Genomic DNA, 17,796 nt, shown 5'->3' with positions numbered 1-17,796 from the left:
AAATGTAGTGGTCTGAGAAGGTCATTAACCAGTGTGGCAGCTACATTCAAATTTAAGGTGTGCACAGAGGGAGCTGCAGATGGAGGAAATGTTGAGTTGGATCTTGGAGACGGCATGAAGCTGGAAGGTGTGAAAACATTTTACTACCTCGGAGACATGCTGAATGGAGAAGGTGGATCAGACTCGGCAACGGTTGCTCGAGTGAGATGTGCATGGAAGAAGTTTCGGGAGCTGAGTGGCGTGCTGATGATGAGGGTAGTGTCGTTGAAGCTGAAGGGAAAGGTGTATGCTGCATGTGTGAGAAGTGTTATGATTTATGGGAGCGAGACATGGGTAATGAACGTAGAGCAGCAACGAAGGTTGGAAAGGGTGGAAATGCGAATGGTTCGACGGATGTGCGGAGTATCGTTGAGAGATAGGAAGACAAATGATGAATTGCGAAAGATGATGGGAAAAGAGCCTGTGATTGATGCTGTGAAGAGGAACAGGTTGAGATGGTTTGGTCATGTGTTGAAGAAGGATGAAAGTGACTGGTTGAGAAGAGTGATGGAAATGAATGTAGAAGGAAGTAGAGGACGGGGAAGACCGAGAAAGACTTGGCTAAAGATGGTGGAAGAAGAAATGCGGGCAAGGGGGTTAACAAGGAGAGATGCAGAAAATAGGACAAAATGGAGAAGATTGTCACGGGGACCGCAAGGCTAACCCCCGCTCGAGTCGGGAAAATGGCCTTTAAAATGCATGTTGTTTGTTGTTGTTTTATGGAGAGTTCTTTACAATGAGCCATGTCTCAATTCAGCTCTTTCGGAGATATAAAGGTGCAAAGTTTTTCGGTTTTTCCAAGATGGCGGCCGAACCACGTGACCAATGACGTCATCATCATTATTTTTTCTCCGCCAGTTTATGCCGACATGGCGCTCAAGCAATTGCATCTTGATTGGATGAAGTTTTGTACTTGTCGAATTATCGAATTATGACGTCATAATGGAGGCCTTGGGCCTAGAGTTAAAAATTGGGCATAGTCTATTCCAGGACAAGACAAATATGTGTGTAAAGTTTGGCGATTCTATGTGCAATGGTGTAGACGTAGTACTGCGCACAAACAGACAGACAGACAGACAGACAGACAGACAGAAACCAACCAACCAACGTACTTGCCGGAATATTTTCCGGCAAGTAACAAGACAGACAAACAGACAAGGGTGAAAACATCATTTCCATCCACCTTCAGGTAATAAAAGAAGACACCAAAATATGGCACGTGGAATCATCATGCCATGATGATATGGAAACACAAGCAAATGAACAGACAGTACATAGAAGCATATTAATGCTACACAAATCAATTTGAACGTCAATGTTGGATACGTATTATCCATTAAGAAATGCCATGCGGCATGACTATGGAGAATCCCACAAAAGATAGTTCATTTCAAAGGGTTCAACTGTTTTTAAATAATATATGTTGCAAATTTATATGGCGTCCTCTGCATAAACAAGTGAGGTGAAATTTCAAAATAAAATGTCGAGCGAGGTTCCAAATATGAAGCATTAAATTTTTTTAAACAAATGTGAAAACAACTGTAAAGTCTTTTCTTATCTCGACAATGTGAACATTTGCCCCCCGATCTCGGTCACATACCTGCACACCGTCCAAGAAGGCAATTCAAGAGGTACATGAATGGCCTTGCGCACGTACGCGTTGTTCAGGTACTTCTGTAGATTGCTGGTGTTCGTACAAGGAGGGTCCATGGCAACGGATGGGAAGCTGGCACTCAGGTGCAGCAGATACTGCACAGGACAAAGTAGCGCAAGATTAGATTCATTTTGATAGCAACATTTCCAACATAGGATTATTCATTCACAAAAACTATCCACGTAACAATTCGGGACTTCAAGAAACAAAGAAATAAAAAACGGTTTTAGTTTGCGCCAATTGTAGAAACTGCTAAAAGTGCAGGCTGATGAAATGTAATTGTCAAAAATTCAACCGGACAGGAAAGCTTTAAGATATGACCCATTTAAAGTACACAGAAAACAAAGCAATTTTTATCTCACAGTACAACTTGCCAACTGTAGTACGAATGAGATGATGATGCAACATTCCTAGGGCGTCAGAAGGATGGGCCTAACAAGTCGGTGCGACGATGGGGACCCAAAGATTAGTCGGCACAAAAGGACGATATTCGGCATGAAGAAGAAAAAGATACGGTGCGCATCCCGTTAGTATAAGGAGGAGAAAATGACAAAGCAGCCATTATTATCACATCATTGTCACATTGAAATGTTCCCTGTCTCCGGTGTCTCATTCCCTCAAGTCAACCGCGAAGTGTGAAGAGAGCTTCAAAGTGTAAGCCTCAGGTATGCCTTGCGATTAATGAAGGTTCGCAAAGCAACCATTTAATGGGGAGTGTCGGTTGCACAGCCTCTTGCAAAAACCTTCCTGCGTGTTCACAACCACTTAAACAAAGCTCCATTCGTATCAAGGTGTGAGCACCAAGAGCAAAAGAAAATATATATATATATATTAATACGTACAATACATATTTAACTGGCAAAACGTTGCTGGGAGTCGCTTTGTGCCAGGAACATGGAGAGTGGGGAGGGAGGGAGGAGACAGAAAGAGGGTAGGAGGGTGGGGGAGAGGGGGAGAGGGGAGGGAAAGGGAGAGGGGAAGAGGGGAAGAGGGGAAGGATGGGGAGAGGGGAAGAGGGGAAGGATGGAGAGAGGGGAAGGAAGGGGAGAGGAAGAGGGAAGGAAAGAGGGGAGGAGGGTGGGGGAGAGGGGAAGAGGGGAGGGAAAGGGAGAGGGGAAGAGGGGAATGAAGGGGAGAGGGGAAGGAAGGGGAGAGGAAGAGGGAAGGAAAGAGGGGAGGAGAAGGGGGTTTGGGAGGATTAGGGAGGGGGAGGTGGGAATGGTAACAGGGAGGAGTGAAGAGGAGTAAGGAGGGAAGGAGAGGAGCAGTAAGGGGTGGAGAGGAGTGAGGATGGAGAGGAGTGCGGAGTGCAGCGAGGAGTGAAAGTAGGACAGGAGTGAAGGTGGGAGTGAGAACAGTGAGTGGTGGGGAGGAGAGTGAGGGGTAGAGAGGAGTGAGTGGTAGAGAGGAGAGAGTGGTAAAGAGGGGTGAGGAGGAAGGATAGGAGGTGTGAGAGCAGTGAGAGTGAGGGGTTGAGAGGAGTGAGGGTGGAAGGAGAGGAATGAGGGGAGAGGTGTGAGGATGGAAGGAGAGCAGTGAGGCTGGAAGGAGAGGGGTGAGGGGGAAGAGGAGAGTGAGGAGTGGGGAAAGGAAGGAGAAGAGTGGGGAAAGGGAGGAAAAGAGTGGGGAAAGGAAGGAGAAGAGAGAGGGGTGGGGAGGTGTGAGAGGGGGGAGGAGAGAATGAGTGAGTGGAGAGAAGAGTAAGGGGGGAGAGGAGTGAGGAGTGGGGAAAGGACAGGAATGAGGAGGGAAGGAGAGGAGGAGTGAGGAGTGAAGCGTGGATGGGTGTGAAGTTGGGAAGGAGTGAGGGTGGAGAAGAGAGTGAGCAGAGAGGAGTGAGGGGTGGGGAAAGGAGAGAGTGAGAGGGGAAGGGGTGTGGGGGAGGGGGGGTCGGAGGGGGGGGAGGAGAATAAGGATTTTAACCATTTTGTAAAACTCTTCATGCAGTATCTAACTCCAGATGTCCAAATGTCATACACGTGTATGCCCGTGGGCCCCACCAGTCTAATAAATAAAATTCATCGGACGTCTGTCTGTCTGTTTGCGTTTTTTGCAAAGACCGCTGGGCCAACAGCCACCAAATATGGCACACCGACTAGGTCTGATCCTGGGGTAAGCCTAAGGGTATTTTCATCCACCACCTCAGCCTTTAAAAACCCCATAGACCCCTCATACCCGTTTTCACTTGCTTGAAAGATTACATTGCATGTTTGAGAGAAGACTTTTACATGCTTGGGAAATTAGACCCCTTCTGACCCTTGACGACCTTGAACACCCTTAAGACCCTTAAAAACCCCGAATACCCCAAAGGATCTTTGGACCCCAAAGATCCCCAAGACCCCTAGAGACTTTGAAGACCCTTAAGACCCCAAAGATCCTTTAAGACCCATTTACCCACTGGCATTACCTAAACTCACCATTTTATATAAAGCCAAAGAGGCATTGCCTTAACTCACCTTGGAAATAAACCCAAACCAGCATCACATCAACTCACCATTTTGAATAAACCCTTCTGCCCCCCGCATCGCCGGCTCTCCTGCGCCCCCTCCCCCTTCTCAGTTCACCCCCATCCCCCACTTCAGCTCGAGGCACCACACATTGTACCACAGGCACGTGGTGAGAAGTTTGAAGAAGAAGAAGAATTATCAGTGCAGATTGTTTCTCCGTAATGTTTTCCGAGTTTGAATAAAGACTTTCTCGTGAGTTTGAAGAAGATCTGAGTGATATATGCTGCCAAAATTGCAGGGTGTAATAAAATTGTTGTTTTTTATGTTGATGTTTTGGCAATCTTTCGAGAGCTGAGTTTCTCCACCATTCTTTGAAGAAGAAGAAGAAGAAGAAGAAGAAGCACAGGAAGAAGAAGCATAAGAAGAAGACGAAGGATAATGTTTGTGCACCCTGTTTCTCCGGAAGAAGAATTATCATGGCTGAGTTTCCCTGTAATGCTTTTCGAGTTTGAAGAAGAAGAATTATAAGAAGCAGATCGTTTCTCTGTAGTACTTCCCGAGTTTGAATAAAAAGTGTCTCGTTGAGTTTGAAATTCACAGCTTGAATCAACATGCTGGAACTGAAACACGAGTTCGATGGACGTTATTTTTGTACGAGTATATTTACGAGTAAGTGATGGGTCTAATGAAAGCAGATCGCACAAAATGGAAGAAAATAAAATAGCACAACAAAGGCAAGGCACCAGGGGTGGGAGTGGGGGAGGGGCTGCCTTAACTTGTCGATATATGTACATTTTCTTTTCTAAAGCAAGGAAATAAATAAAACAAGTCAGGAGACGACGATGGTTCACGAGCGAGCGGTATTCAATGACAAAGGACGGACTATAACCGAAACAGGCCCGGACAGGCCAGGCCCGGAAATGTCAAAACGAAGGTTACTGACCTTGAAATGAGATAGAAAATAATGTATAATCAGTTATGAGGTTAGTTAGCTACACAATACTGAAAATTCAGTGAAAAATGAAATGAAAAAAGGAAAAATTAATTAACTAATTAATAAAAAGAAAAAAATCGAGCTCCGTGGGGCCAGACACATGACATTGGCCCAACCAAATATCGAAACCCCTGTCAGATTCCACCAAACCCCTCGGAGAAGATGTAGCTTGAACTCGATTACCCCCTAAAAAGACATCTTTTTCAGGCGTGGCTCCGCCCACAATGGGCGCAATACGCCCACTCTGGGCAGGACACAACTAGATCATGATATCAACCTCCCACCCAAGTTTCATCAAGATCGGATGATATCATCGGATAGTTATACTGCGGACAGACAGACACAGACACACACACACACACACACACACACACACACACACACACACACACACACACACACACACACACACACACACACACACGACGAATATAGTGGTCACTTGATAACTCGTGAACCAATAGACTCAATGGGGAGGGAAAGCAGGGGTGTTCCATCTATCAGGGTGTTCCATTACCAAGCTGCTTGCAGATCACTCGCCAAACTGCTTAAGCATTCAAGCAAGCACTCAACAATACTGTCGAGATGTCCGGAATGCCCCACAATGTCCAAATTAGACAAATTAACCTTTTCTTTTTTTTTTTACATACTTTTATTTAACTTCTTCTGAACTTTGTTTGTTTGTCCCATTTCAAATCTTTGAGCCGCTCGTTTTCTAGGTTCCATACGTCCTTGAGACCTGAAATTTGGCCCACGGTCCTCTTTTCTGGTGCGTTTTCATGTATTAAAATTAAATTTTAAAAATGAAAAATAATAATATATATATTCGATTAAAACTTCCCAAGGGTTTCCTTAGTTAAAGTGGTTTAAATAAGAGTCTAGAGACCTGTTTTGAATTATTGCTGCCTGCTGGGAAAAGGGGAACTTGAAAATAAAAGTGTGCAGCCCGAAAAGGTTTTTTTGTTTACTTGTTAACAGTCGGAACTGCTGCTAAGGTCAATTCAGCAGTTAAAATTTTGAAATTTGGTTCAGACGAAGAGATTATCAAGCTTTGCAGAAATTAAGTAAAGGCACAAACACTGGTGTTTGTAAGCATTGTGATGTATACAGGAATACAGCAAATCATAGGTATGAAGATCAGCGATATTACCATTCGTGGATATGAAGCTTTATTGGACAGAAACCGACCTGTTCTGAGGCAAGGCATAATTAAGATGTGCGGACAAAATGGTGGAATTAAGACCCCAAGCTGAGTGTTCAGGCACTATTTTTTAAAAATCCAATTCGACCAACAAACACAAACACACACACACAGAAAAAAGTGTCATAGTATAGATAGAAGCTGCTATTGTTCAGGAGAATGTTCAGGGAAACGAAGTTCACCCCGATTTTTTTAATGCTGTGAACAAACCTAAGTCACAACACAACAAATATCATTTGTGCCAAATTTCGTCGCAATCTTCGGAGAAGAAGTTTCAAGTATTTACGGAGGGACAAACGGACGGACTGACGACGCGCCATCGCATAAGTTCCCCTGAACTTCGTTCCAGGTGAGCTAAAAAGCATCACATTGTTGACAAGTATAGCAAACCCTGTTGGGTAGTCCAAGGTAATCAATGGTTACATTAGCCTTCCATGTTGAGAAGGTGAGATGCTTGGCATCAACTACCTTGTGTTGTGGTTATGCCTGAGCCGGGTTGCTGTGGCCGTGCTGGGTTGTTTGTCGTGACCTTCTCAGTCGTCAGTCAGGGCAGGGATTTGTAATTTGTTGAAGGTGTTGGTGCCAACTCACCTACTCTTCACAAAAGACATCGCTGGATCTTTAACGCGAACCAACAACTGGTGCTGGCAGAAGGTCCTCTGGCTAAATACCTTCCAATGGATGGTGCACCCATTGATGTGAAACACCAGGGTGATAGTTTATAGCTGGGTTGGGATTCTCAGTGGGTTGAGTTGAGACAGCTCAAAGCGGAGTGCACACATCTCTCGGCTATCCAGCAAACACAAAACGGATAAAATAATCAATGGGAGCACTTGCTGCCTGCCAATCAATTTGTGCAAACTGCCATTGCTTGCATCCTGTTTTCTTATACTGGAATATTTATATTCTCACAAATTAAATTTTAAGAATATGGGATTTATAAACAAAAAAAACATCAGAAGCTTGTGATTTCCAAAGCATTATGGAAGGGTCAGTGCTTGAAATGGCAGATTATTGTATCCTACAGCAGTTAATATACCTCCTCGATCAACGTTTTGTCAATTCCATCTGTTCTTCCACGTTTGCCTATTTGGTGTCAATACTTCCTGGATACTGCACTACAGATACTGTATTCAGTTGACTGAATGTCACATTCAAATGCAATGGAAAGGTGTCGTGGTGTAAATCAATATGGAATGCAAATGACAACATAAAATAACAGTCCAAGAGCTCCAGCGTGAAGGTTTCACGGGAGAAGAGAGGCAGTGACACCAAATTGATAAGGGAAAACTGCGCCATGCACCGAGTGAAAAGAATTTTCATATTACAATCAATGAGAAGCATACTGCCGAACAAAGGCCAAACGGGAGTAGGCAGCAGCAGGATCTGGTGAACATCGTGTTTAAAAGACCATACACAGAGGCAAGAGAAATGTGCAGTGGAATTCCACCGAAGAGAAAAGGCAGGCAGATGTTGAAGGAGATCATTCAAAAGAAACAAGATTGAAAATAGGTCGCTATCTGAAATAGAAGAAGATGGATTTGTCCAGCTAAGCTCTGGACTTAAACCACATGACATATTTAAAGGAAGACATATTCCGAGGTATGAAATCCACTTCCTGATAGGAATTTCTGAAAATAAAGAAGGCAGTTCATAAGCAACAATCTATATTGTATGGAGACAACATGAATAAAGGCTGGGAGGGGATGAGGAAATAAAAATAAATCAATAAAAATAAGCTGAAACGAGAAAATATGGAGGGATGGGAGAACAGGAAAGGGAAAAAGATTGGGGAAAAATGGGTGGAAGGGGTAAGAGTTTTTGGGGATGCAGCGTGGAGGTCTGAAATTGCACGATCTTTAGCACCCATTGAACATGACACGTGTCCTTTCCACACCGCAGAGTAAACCGTGCCAAATCCCACTGTACGTGGTAACAGATATGTAGCTTGTCATAAGTTTTTTTTTTTTTTTTTTTTTTTGTATACAGAGTCGAGGCTCATGTAAGAGCTAGCACATTAAACATGAAAACATGCACGGACACATAAAATGTACAAATAGGGGAGCAGGAGACAAGAGGGGGAGGGAGAGGGAAGTACACAAGCACAACAACAGTGGAGACCAAGGACGTTGGTAGATCTGTGGAAGGGAAGGGGGGAAGAGTACATGGTATAAAGCAAATGAACACGACTAGGAAATTCAGGAATGAAGTCAGAGATTGAAAGAGGTGGATTTGGGGTGTTTTAACGGGGCTAGAAAAGATTAAGGTTTTGGATGGGGAAAGATAAGCGATGGTGGTGAACAGCTGTTTTAAAGACCTAGAGGGAGGAGTGAGATTGAAGAGTGTGGGAGTTTGTTCCAGAGGCGGGAAAAAAGAGGAATGAAAGCGTAAAGGTGAGCGGAGAGTCTTGATTTTGGCAGTTTCACCAGAAGAGGGTTGCTTGCAGATCTTGTGCATCCTGAAGGAATATTTGGGGGGGGGGGGGTGGGGGAGGTAGGGCAGAGCACAGACAGAGCAGGGGGAGCCAGGCCGGAGAGGAGACGGTATAAGACAAAAAGACCACCAACCTGCCTGCGGTGAGCGAGTGAAAGGCCCTCAGAGTTAGCTTCATCACAGGAGATTCCAATGATTCTGAAAGCTTTGATTTTTACAGCGTGAAGCCGAGCGAGGTGTGAGGCAGGAGCACCAGCCCAGAGGGGAGAACAGTATTCCATTGAGCTGCAGATGAAAGCTTTGTAAGTGGTGAGGAGATGAGAAGTGCCCAGAAAGGATTTCGCACGACGGAGGATTCCCAGACGGCGACCGGCTTTGGAGGCCAAAATACTCTCTTTAAGAGAGTCTTTGGCCTCTTTTACACTGTAGACTCTTTTTAAGATCAATTTTGAGAATATTTTTGAAGATAGAACTCACAACAACGAGAACGGCACTCCGTAGAGTGCACACGTCCACAAAACACAACAGTTTTCGTTTCGTATCTGACCGATAGGCCGGATCTGGATCCGGACCATAACCAAAATGTAATCGGCTTGTCCTTGTCACATACCCAACTCGTCCACCTCGTTTCGTCGGAATCCGTCCATAACGTTTTGAAATATTGTGCTACATATCGTTGTTGGTCTTTTTGAGATACCGAAGGTGGACGTAGGTTATGTATTCATCCCTGTTTGTTTGTTTGGGAGAAGGATATCTCAAAAAATATATGGACGGATTCAGACGAAACCTGGTGGTCAGGTTGGGTGTGTAACAAGGACAGACTTGTTAAATTTTTGTGAGATCCGGGTACGAGAGCTTTTTAATTTTTAAAGTGATTCATCACCATTGAGAGATAGGGCCAAAAACAATACATAGCATAATATCTCAAAACGTTGTGGACGGAATCTGACAAAACCTGGTGGACAGGTTCGGTGTGTGAAAGGAAAAACTGATTCAATTTTGGTGAAGATCTGGATCTGGATCAAGATGTGAATATTTTTATGCCTCCGCCCCCGAAGGTGACCGGAGGCATTATGTTTTCGGGTTGTCCGTCCGTCCGTCTGTCTGTATGTACGTACGTATGTCCATCCATCCGTACAGGCTAAACCTCGTTTTTTTAATCAGCAACGACATGTCCGAAATTGAGGCGAAACGTTCAGGATAGGAGTGACACCCATGCAGAATGCTTTTTTGATAATTCTGACGTCATAGGTCACGTGGTATTGCAGCCATCTTGGATTAAACGCAAATAATAATAAAATTATTTCTTGGAAACCGCTGAATGGAAAAATTTGAAACTTGCCACATTGTCAAGTACTCTCAATGGGGAACAAAAGCATGATAATGGTGACACCATCGGTGAAGTTGTATACCAGCCAAATATGTTTTAATCGAATTCCTTTTCCTAAAAATCTAAAACTGCAGCACATGATCTGTGATCCATTTGTATTGCAATATTAAATTTATGACATCATAGGTCACATGGTTTGGCAGCCATATTGGATCGAAGGAAAATATTAAATAATTATATCTCTGAAACAGCATACCTTATCAATGTGAAATTTTAAACATGTCATCTAACACCATTGTTGCATATAGTTTGAAAATGATGACGTCGTAGGTCACGTGGTCTGGCATCCATATCGGATAAACAAAACAAACCTGATCCGATCAACACAAAACTTCACAAACCTGATCCCCTACCCATACATATGCAGAGTGTACATTTTTTAAGGTCATACGTCACGTGGAGTAGCAGCCATATCAGCTTGAAATCCGATATTTTTTTAAAAATCCCTTCTCTGAAACTGCTTCACCGATCGATGTGAAACCTATCCTGTTTGGTGAAAACAGTTGAAGGGATTTAAATCAAACTTGTTTTAAAGTGATGTTTCACCATTGAGAGATAAGGCCAAAAATGCAATGGTTTCACATATATCCTAAAAATAATGCACATTATTGGCTTCATCCCAAGCGCTGCTACAAATAAAAATTACCAAGACAACTCGCAGGGAAGATTTTTTTTGCCAATGCACAAGATCTTTCGTGTGCAGCGTCCAACGTCCGTAAATGTCAAGCATGGACACAATGATGCAAATTGATGCACTTTACTTTTGTGATTGGACTCGGCGTCGTTTTCTCCCAGAATGGATGTGGATATTGTCTGCCCTCTAAATAATGCAAGTTGCTGCTTACACTTTTTCTTCACCAAAGCTCACTTTAAAATTTGCATTAGTTTGAAGGTGAAGAGATGAACAATCATGTTACTGTACGACACACTTTTGAGTGCATACACTCAAATACCATTCATCAGCGCACTTTCCTGTATTTTTGAGTGCAACACAAATGCGATGCATCAACATGCTCTTCTCCACTTTCCAGTGTGAACACTCAAATCTGATAACAGACAAAGTGATACTGATACACTTTGTAAAGGTTAACCTTCGTCGGAGCAAAAAGATTTTTTAAATGGGAATGCCGAAACTGGGCTCTTCCAGCGCTAAATATTCATGCCTCCTACTTTTGAAAGGGAACACAGGATCTTTCACATCCACAACCTAAATGTAGAAGTTATAGACAGCTTTACATCCATACCTGAAGAAAGAGGTGCTCCTACTGCCACTGCATCATGAGAACAGTGGTTATTTTTTGGGTTTTTTTTCAACAAGTTTGTCCCTGCCACGGATCGAACCCTGGCTAGACAGCTCAACGGCAAAACAAAAAAAAGCAACCAAATGAGCTCTCTCACTGCTTCGTAGAAAGCAGAAAGAGCTGAACAAGGCCAAAGTAATTGAGATATGGGACAAGGTGTTTACCTTTCGCCACGTTTGTTGAAATTTGTGTTGAGAAAAGAGATGCCCTGGATGTGGGAGGATCAATTGCTTCCCTTCTGAACTAGAATGCAAGACAAACACAGAAAACATTCTTTCAAAACGTCACCTCCCCCCAGCCAAAGGTCATCAAAGAAGCAAGCATATGTGTTGTACATGGAATAACAAGACGCATCCTCTTGCTTCAACTGGTTCATCAGAAAAAGGTCAAATAAAATAAACAAAACAAAACTTCAAACAAAATCAATTGCACATACCGAATGCTCTTTGGAACACCGCCATCACATGGGCTGTACAAGTTGTATATATTCAGGCCAATGTTCTCCACAATGTTGTCTGCTTCCTTCACCTGCAAATCAAATAAAAGCAAAAAGCCTGGGTCGTTAAAAGCCCTCGCTCGAAAGTTCCAGAGTTACATTCCAAGATGAGACATTTTGTACTTGAATCTGGTGAGTAGGTTCCCCTTTTTGTACACAAAGTCAACAGGACAAAAGGAATAGTAGATGAGTGTGAGGGGGAGGGAGGAGGGGGAATAGGGGCACAGCAGCGTTGAAGGACAAAATTAGGCAAATAAGGGGTGTGGGGAGGAATTGGGGCAGGAAAGGATGCATGGGTTGGACAACATTGGTACAGAAGGAAACTCTCACGAGGGAAAACTGGAAATTTGGAATGAGGAGGGTGGGGTTGGGAGGCGGGCTAACGCGGACAGAAAAGATCATTGTTTTGGAATGGGGATGATCTGATATGGTGGTGAACAGCTGTGTTGAAGACCTGGAAGGAAGAATAGGATTGAAGAGGATGGGTAAATTGGTTCTACAAGCAGGAACAAAAGAGGAACAAATGAGTGGAGGTGAGCAGTGATACTGGATTTAGATCGTTTCATTCGATGGGGGTTGATGGTGGGCTGCGTGTGCCCTGCGGAAACCTGGGGGAAGACAAAGCAAGGAGCGAGCAAAGGGAGCAAGACCAAAAAGAATGCGGTCGAAGACAAGGAACACCGACCTGTCTGTAATGGGAAAGTGATAGGCCCATATGCTCAGCTTCAGTGCAGGAGATTCCAACAATCTTATGGTTTGTAGCACATATCTGTCTATGTACATGTTTGTCTGAAGCATTTCGTGCATTGAAGTACTACAGAGGCTCTAAGGAACTTGGACATCAGAAGTGGAAGAGGCCATTTGGCCCGTCACGCCTGTGCTCTATCAATTCAACATTAATTAAGTACAATGTATCCATTTATCGACTCAGTTTCACGATTCTATACATCCACAGCATCTCTGAGTGAAAGGCCCCATGTAGCTCTCCTATTCTTCACTCCAAGGCTTTACTCCCTAGTCCTGTCACTGTCCATTCTTCAAGGTTCTCCACTTTGAGCCAGAGCACAGCTAGCCCACCCCGCTATCCTAAAGCCTGTACAGTCCGAAAGTGCGAAATTCAACAGAATTTCTCATTGAATGAAAAGTCTGAACTGGGGCATTATTATTTCACATCACAGTCAGGTTGACGGCTTTAAAGTATTCCATCACCTCTTTCTCGTGTTGTACCTCTACCCATATCAGCCATTTATCGATTCCCAGCTCCATCAGGTCAAACATGCTCTTCCAATAACTTTGTCAGCATTTCCAGAGCAAATATTTTCATCCACCTTTACTCCCTTTTGTGGAATAATCTTTCCTTATCTGTTCACCCAAGTCCTTTTACGTGCTACGATCAGCACTCTTTCACAGCAAACGCACGACTTTTACAACTCCCATGAACCTTGTCTGAATGCCTGTCCCATGTCAACCCATATTCTCCACAGACGCCTTTCCGTCCGTGCACTGACCTCTCACCCTTTCTTTAACTCTGTCACATAGGCCTTAAAACTCGTGGAAATGAGAAAAAATGAAATCTTACCACAAATGAACATTTTATTCTTGTGGAGTTGTAGAAGTTACATTTGTCTTCCAAACAACAAGCTTTCTGCAAACGCATCCACAAACTGCAAAATCAAGGAATAACAAACGAAAGAGTAAGACATCTGAAATGGAACAGCAAATTATAAATATGTAGAGACCACTTCTAATAACAAGAGTAAAGACAAGTACAGATACATTCAAAGTACACCGCCCCCATGCCAAATAATTAAATATCCGACAGCGCGAGGCCCGGCAACACCGCAGTGCAGCTCATTGAGCCTGCATTGGGAGGGAGAGGTGCACACTAATTGATTGATTAATTGTAAAATTAAAATCAATAAAAGATTATCACAAAATATTTTCTTGATCAATTGGCTAATAGCATAACTAAACCACTAGTGCTTCATCCGAGGATGTATCTTTTAGAAATTTAATTCAATAAGTCATTAATAAAAAATTAAATAATTAATTGATTCATGAATAAAAAATTAATCGATTAATCAATAAATAATTAATCGATTAAATGATTAATCAACAAATCAAAAATATCCTTGATAGCCACATCACTTGGTCACTGTCATTTCCAAATATTAGCTTCCGAGCTCAAAAGGTGCCTGAGATATTAGCCAAATGAGAAATAAAATAAATAAATGATTAATAATGAAAATAAATAAATAATAATCATTAAAAAATTAAATTATTAATCAATTCGGTCACAGAACACATAAACCACCACCATTTCATCAGAATCTGTAACTTTAAAAAAAAAATGGTCTCATTAATCGAATAATGAAATAATTAATCGATTAATTGATTAATTGATTAATTAATAAATCAAAAATAGCCTTTGCAGCCAAATCACCTGGTCATTGGCACGTCCAAATATCAGCTTCCTAACTCAAAAGGTACCTGAGTTAATGGTCAGAAAAGAAAGGAAATTTGATTAATTAAATAAGTACTTAATTAATCGCTAATAATTAAATAACTCCTCAATTAATTGATTAATCAAAAAACAAAAAGTATCGTTTTTGATAAAGGACTTGCTCACTATTGTGCCGAAATTTCAGCTTCCTGGCTCAAAGGATGGCTGAGATATCGCCCGGAAAACAAAGAAAACAAGGAAACAAACAACCAGAGTGAAAACTGAGTACTCCCTTTCAGCGTGCGTCACTGCCGAGCCTCCTTTGGTGCCCAGCAATGACGATTTGCAATGCCTGGAGATGGCTTAGGAAAGGTGCGGCGTACAACAACCAAGAAAACAACCAAGAAAAACAAACAACCAGAGTAAAAACTGAGTACTCCCTTTCAGCGTGCGTCACTGCCGAGCCCCCTTCGGTGCCTGGCAATGACGATTTGCAATGCCTGGAGATGGCATAGGAAAGGTGTGGTATACAATATCCCCAAGTGTGCTGATGGTAATCTCTTGAGCTAGTTTTGGAGGAACCCCCTGAGAGCCCCCCTAATCCGAAATCGACAAATCTAAGAAGAGCGATACTGCGGACCATTGGGTATAAGGGCTGTATCGGGTTTCAGAGCAATCAGTTGGTAAACAAGCATTCTGAGTATTGCGCTGCAATACATGTCCCCTACCCGCAGTCTGTCGTCCGGAAAACTGTTGGGGAAACTACCAAGGGTATTTACCCACAGGTTCTGAATCGTTCCCAATCGCGAATGACCTCAGGACGGGCTCACCTGTGATTCGCTCGGGACTTCGATTTATACACCTTGCAGACAGGTCAGCAGAAGCACAATAAAATAAGTTGTTGATAAAGAACCTTTCGAGTCGCTAAATATCAGCAATTTATTATATTTTCCGGTTCACGATCAATGATCGATGTGTATATATATGTTGCTTGGCTTGGCTCCGCCCCTTCCCGAAAGCGCGCGCTGTGTCACGCTGCTGACGTTCGCAGACAAGGATGAGGGCGCGCGGTGCGGCTTGAGGAGAACTCGAGAATAAACGAGAGATATCCATTTTTTTAAAAATATTTTCGTTTAATTAACGATATCTGCCAAACCACGGGCCCTATCGCAAATTCCAAAAGAACATTTTAGTAGATTGACATGCTGAACAGATCTGTGAAGTTTCCCCTTGATTGGATCAAAAATGAGGGAGGAGCTCGGTTTTAAAGGTTCATGCTTAAAAACGTCATAACTCTGAAACCATGTGACTCATGACGTCATGCTCGCTGACTTTTTTGTTCGTCATGGGTATACGATTCTGCCTGCAAAGTTTGGCCTCGATCTGTTCAGCCGTTGCAGAGAAAAAGGGGTTTTCGTGTTTTCACGAAAAACAATATGGCGGCCGAACCACGTGACCTGTGACGTCATAATTACCAATCAAATATTTTACAGACCGAGTCCCTCATATGGTGAAAATTTTATCTCAATCGGTCCTATTATTGCAGAGAAAATGGTTTTTAAAGGAAATTAAAACTTAAAATGGCACTGAGCTAAGGATCATCAGAATTATCAGAATTCCCAAAGTTCAAAGTGCCATAACTTTGTCAAAAATGATCGAAAAGTCGTGAAGTTCGAACTAGACCTGTAACCTATCATGAGGAAAGCATGTGCCAAGTTTGAAATCATTAGCATTAAGCGTTTTTTTAAAAAGTCCAGAAAACTGTTCTTTGCGTGACGGACTGACGGACTGACAGACTGACGGACGGAGGGAGGGACGGCGTGCAAACCTATAGTCTCCTCCGGTGGACACCGGTAGGGGACTAACAAGGGAACAGTAGGGATCTGTAGTTTCAGGGGGGTAACCCTCCCCCCTCCCCCCTGGGAGCTCCCATGATCCGTAATTGAAAAATCCAAGCCCAAGCGATTGTGCAGGCCACTATTTTGTATTGCTAAATATACGTAGGGCCCAACCGCACATTATAAGGAAGATGGTGGAAGTGAAGGTGGAGTACAAGAGATGGAGAGACAATTTTGGATTTACATATTTTTATTTAAATATAAATCTAGGACTTGTGGCATCCATACAAACCAAATCATGTTGCAAAATCCCAGAAGCGTACGTAACCATTCCAAGCAAAACCCTTGGCAGTAGCACTGCGTTTTACGGAATTCACTTTCAATGGCAGAAACTGTTGGTAGGCAGGAAATTTTGCGTTCAAACAGTTTACTTTTGGAGTTCTGAAAGGCAGTGACCCAAATAATAATCATTAAACAATGAAATTATGAATCAATTCGGTAATAGATCACAAAAACCACCACCATTTCATCAGAATCTGTAACTTAAAAAAAAAAATTTTTGTCATTAATCGAATAATTAAATAATTAATCGATTAATTGATTAATTAATAAATCAAAAATAGCATTTGCAGCCAAATCACCTGGTCATTGGCATGTCCAAATATCAGCTTCCTACTTCAAAAGGTGCCTGAGTTAATGGTCAGAAGAGAAAGGAAATTTGATTAATTAAATAAGTACTTAATTAATCGCTAATAATTAAATAACTCCTCAATTAATTGATTAATCAAAAAACCTAAAATACCGTTATTGACAAAGGTCTTGCTCACTATTGTGCCGAAATTTCAGCTTCCTAGCTCAAAGGATGGCTGAGATATCGCCCGGACAACCAAACAAACAAGAAAGAAAGCAAGCAAGAACGAAAACAAACAAACAAACAAACAAGTACACATACATTCAAAGTACACCGCCCCATGCCAAATAATTAAATATGCTGCAGCGCGGCATTGCCGGGGCGCCTTCGGCGCCCGGCAATACCGCAGTGCAGCTCATTGAGGCTGCATTGGGAGGGAGAGGTGTACACTAATTGATTGATTAATTGTATAATTAAAATCAATAAAAGATTATCACAAAATATTTTCATAATCAATTGGCTAATAGCATACCTAAAGCACTAGTGCTTCATCCGAAGATGTATCTTTTAGAAATTTAATTAAATAAGTCATTTATAAAAAATTAAATAATTAATTGATTACTCAATAAATAATTAATCGATTAATCAATAAATAATTAATAGATGAAATGATTAATCAATAAATCAAAAATATCCTTGATAGCCACATCACTTGGTCACTCATGTCCAAATATTAGCTTCCCAGCTCAAAAGGTGCCTAAGATATTGGCCAAATGAGAAAGAAAATAAATAAATGATGAATAATGAAAATAAATAAATAATAATCATAAAAAAATTAAATTATTAATCAATTTGGTCAGAGAACACATAAACTACCACTATTTCATCAGAATCTGTAACTTAAAAAAAAAAAATGTTTTTGTCATTAA

General features: G+C 42.1%; 1 protein-coding gene across 5 annotated transcripts in view; it reads right to left on the bottom strand.

Moving 5' to 3' along the window:
- Positions 1–17,796, bottom strand: part of CTSA (cathepsin A) — a 222,950-nt gene that overhangs the window by 34,825 nt on the left and 170,329 nt on the right. For all 5 annotated transcript variants that reach the window (XM_078771691.1, XM_078771687.1, XM_078771688.1 and 2 more), the window contains 4 exons: positions 13,535–13,619; positions 11,896–11,987; positions 11,624–11,702; positions 1,640–1,788 (listed from right to left, as the gene is read on the bottom strand). In XM_078771691.1, the coding sequence (XP_078627817.1) occupies positions 1,640–1,788; positions 11,624–11,702; positions 11,896–11,987; positions 13,535–13,619 (405 nt within the window). The remainder of the gene's footprint in view (positions 1–1,639; positions 1,789–11,623; positions 11,703–11,895; positions 11,988–13,534; positions 13,620–17,796) is intronic.

Source organism: Myxine glutinosa, chromosome 2, assembly GCF_964187855.1.
Source record: "Myxine glutinosa chromosome 2, kmMyxGlut1.1, whole genome shotgun sequence".
NCBI lineage: Eukaryota > Metazoa > Chordata > Myxini > Myxiniformes > Myxinidae > Myxine > Myxine glutinosa.
Note: the sequence above shows the minus strand (reverse complement) of the source record. Positions and strands in the feature narration are given on the sequence as shown.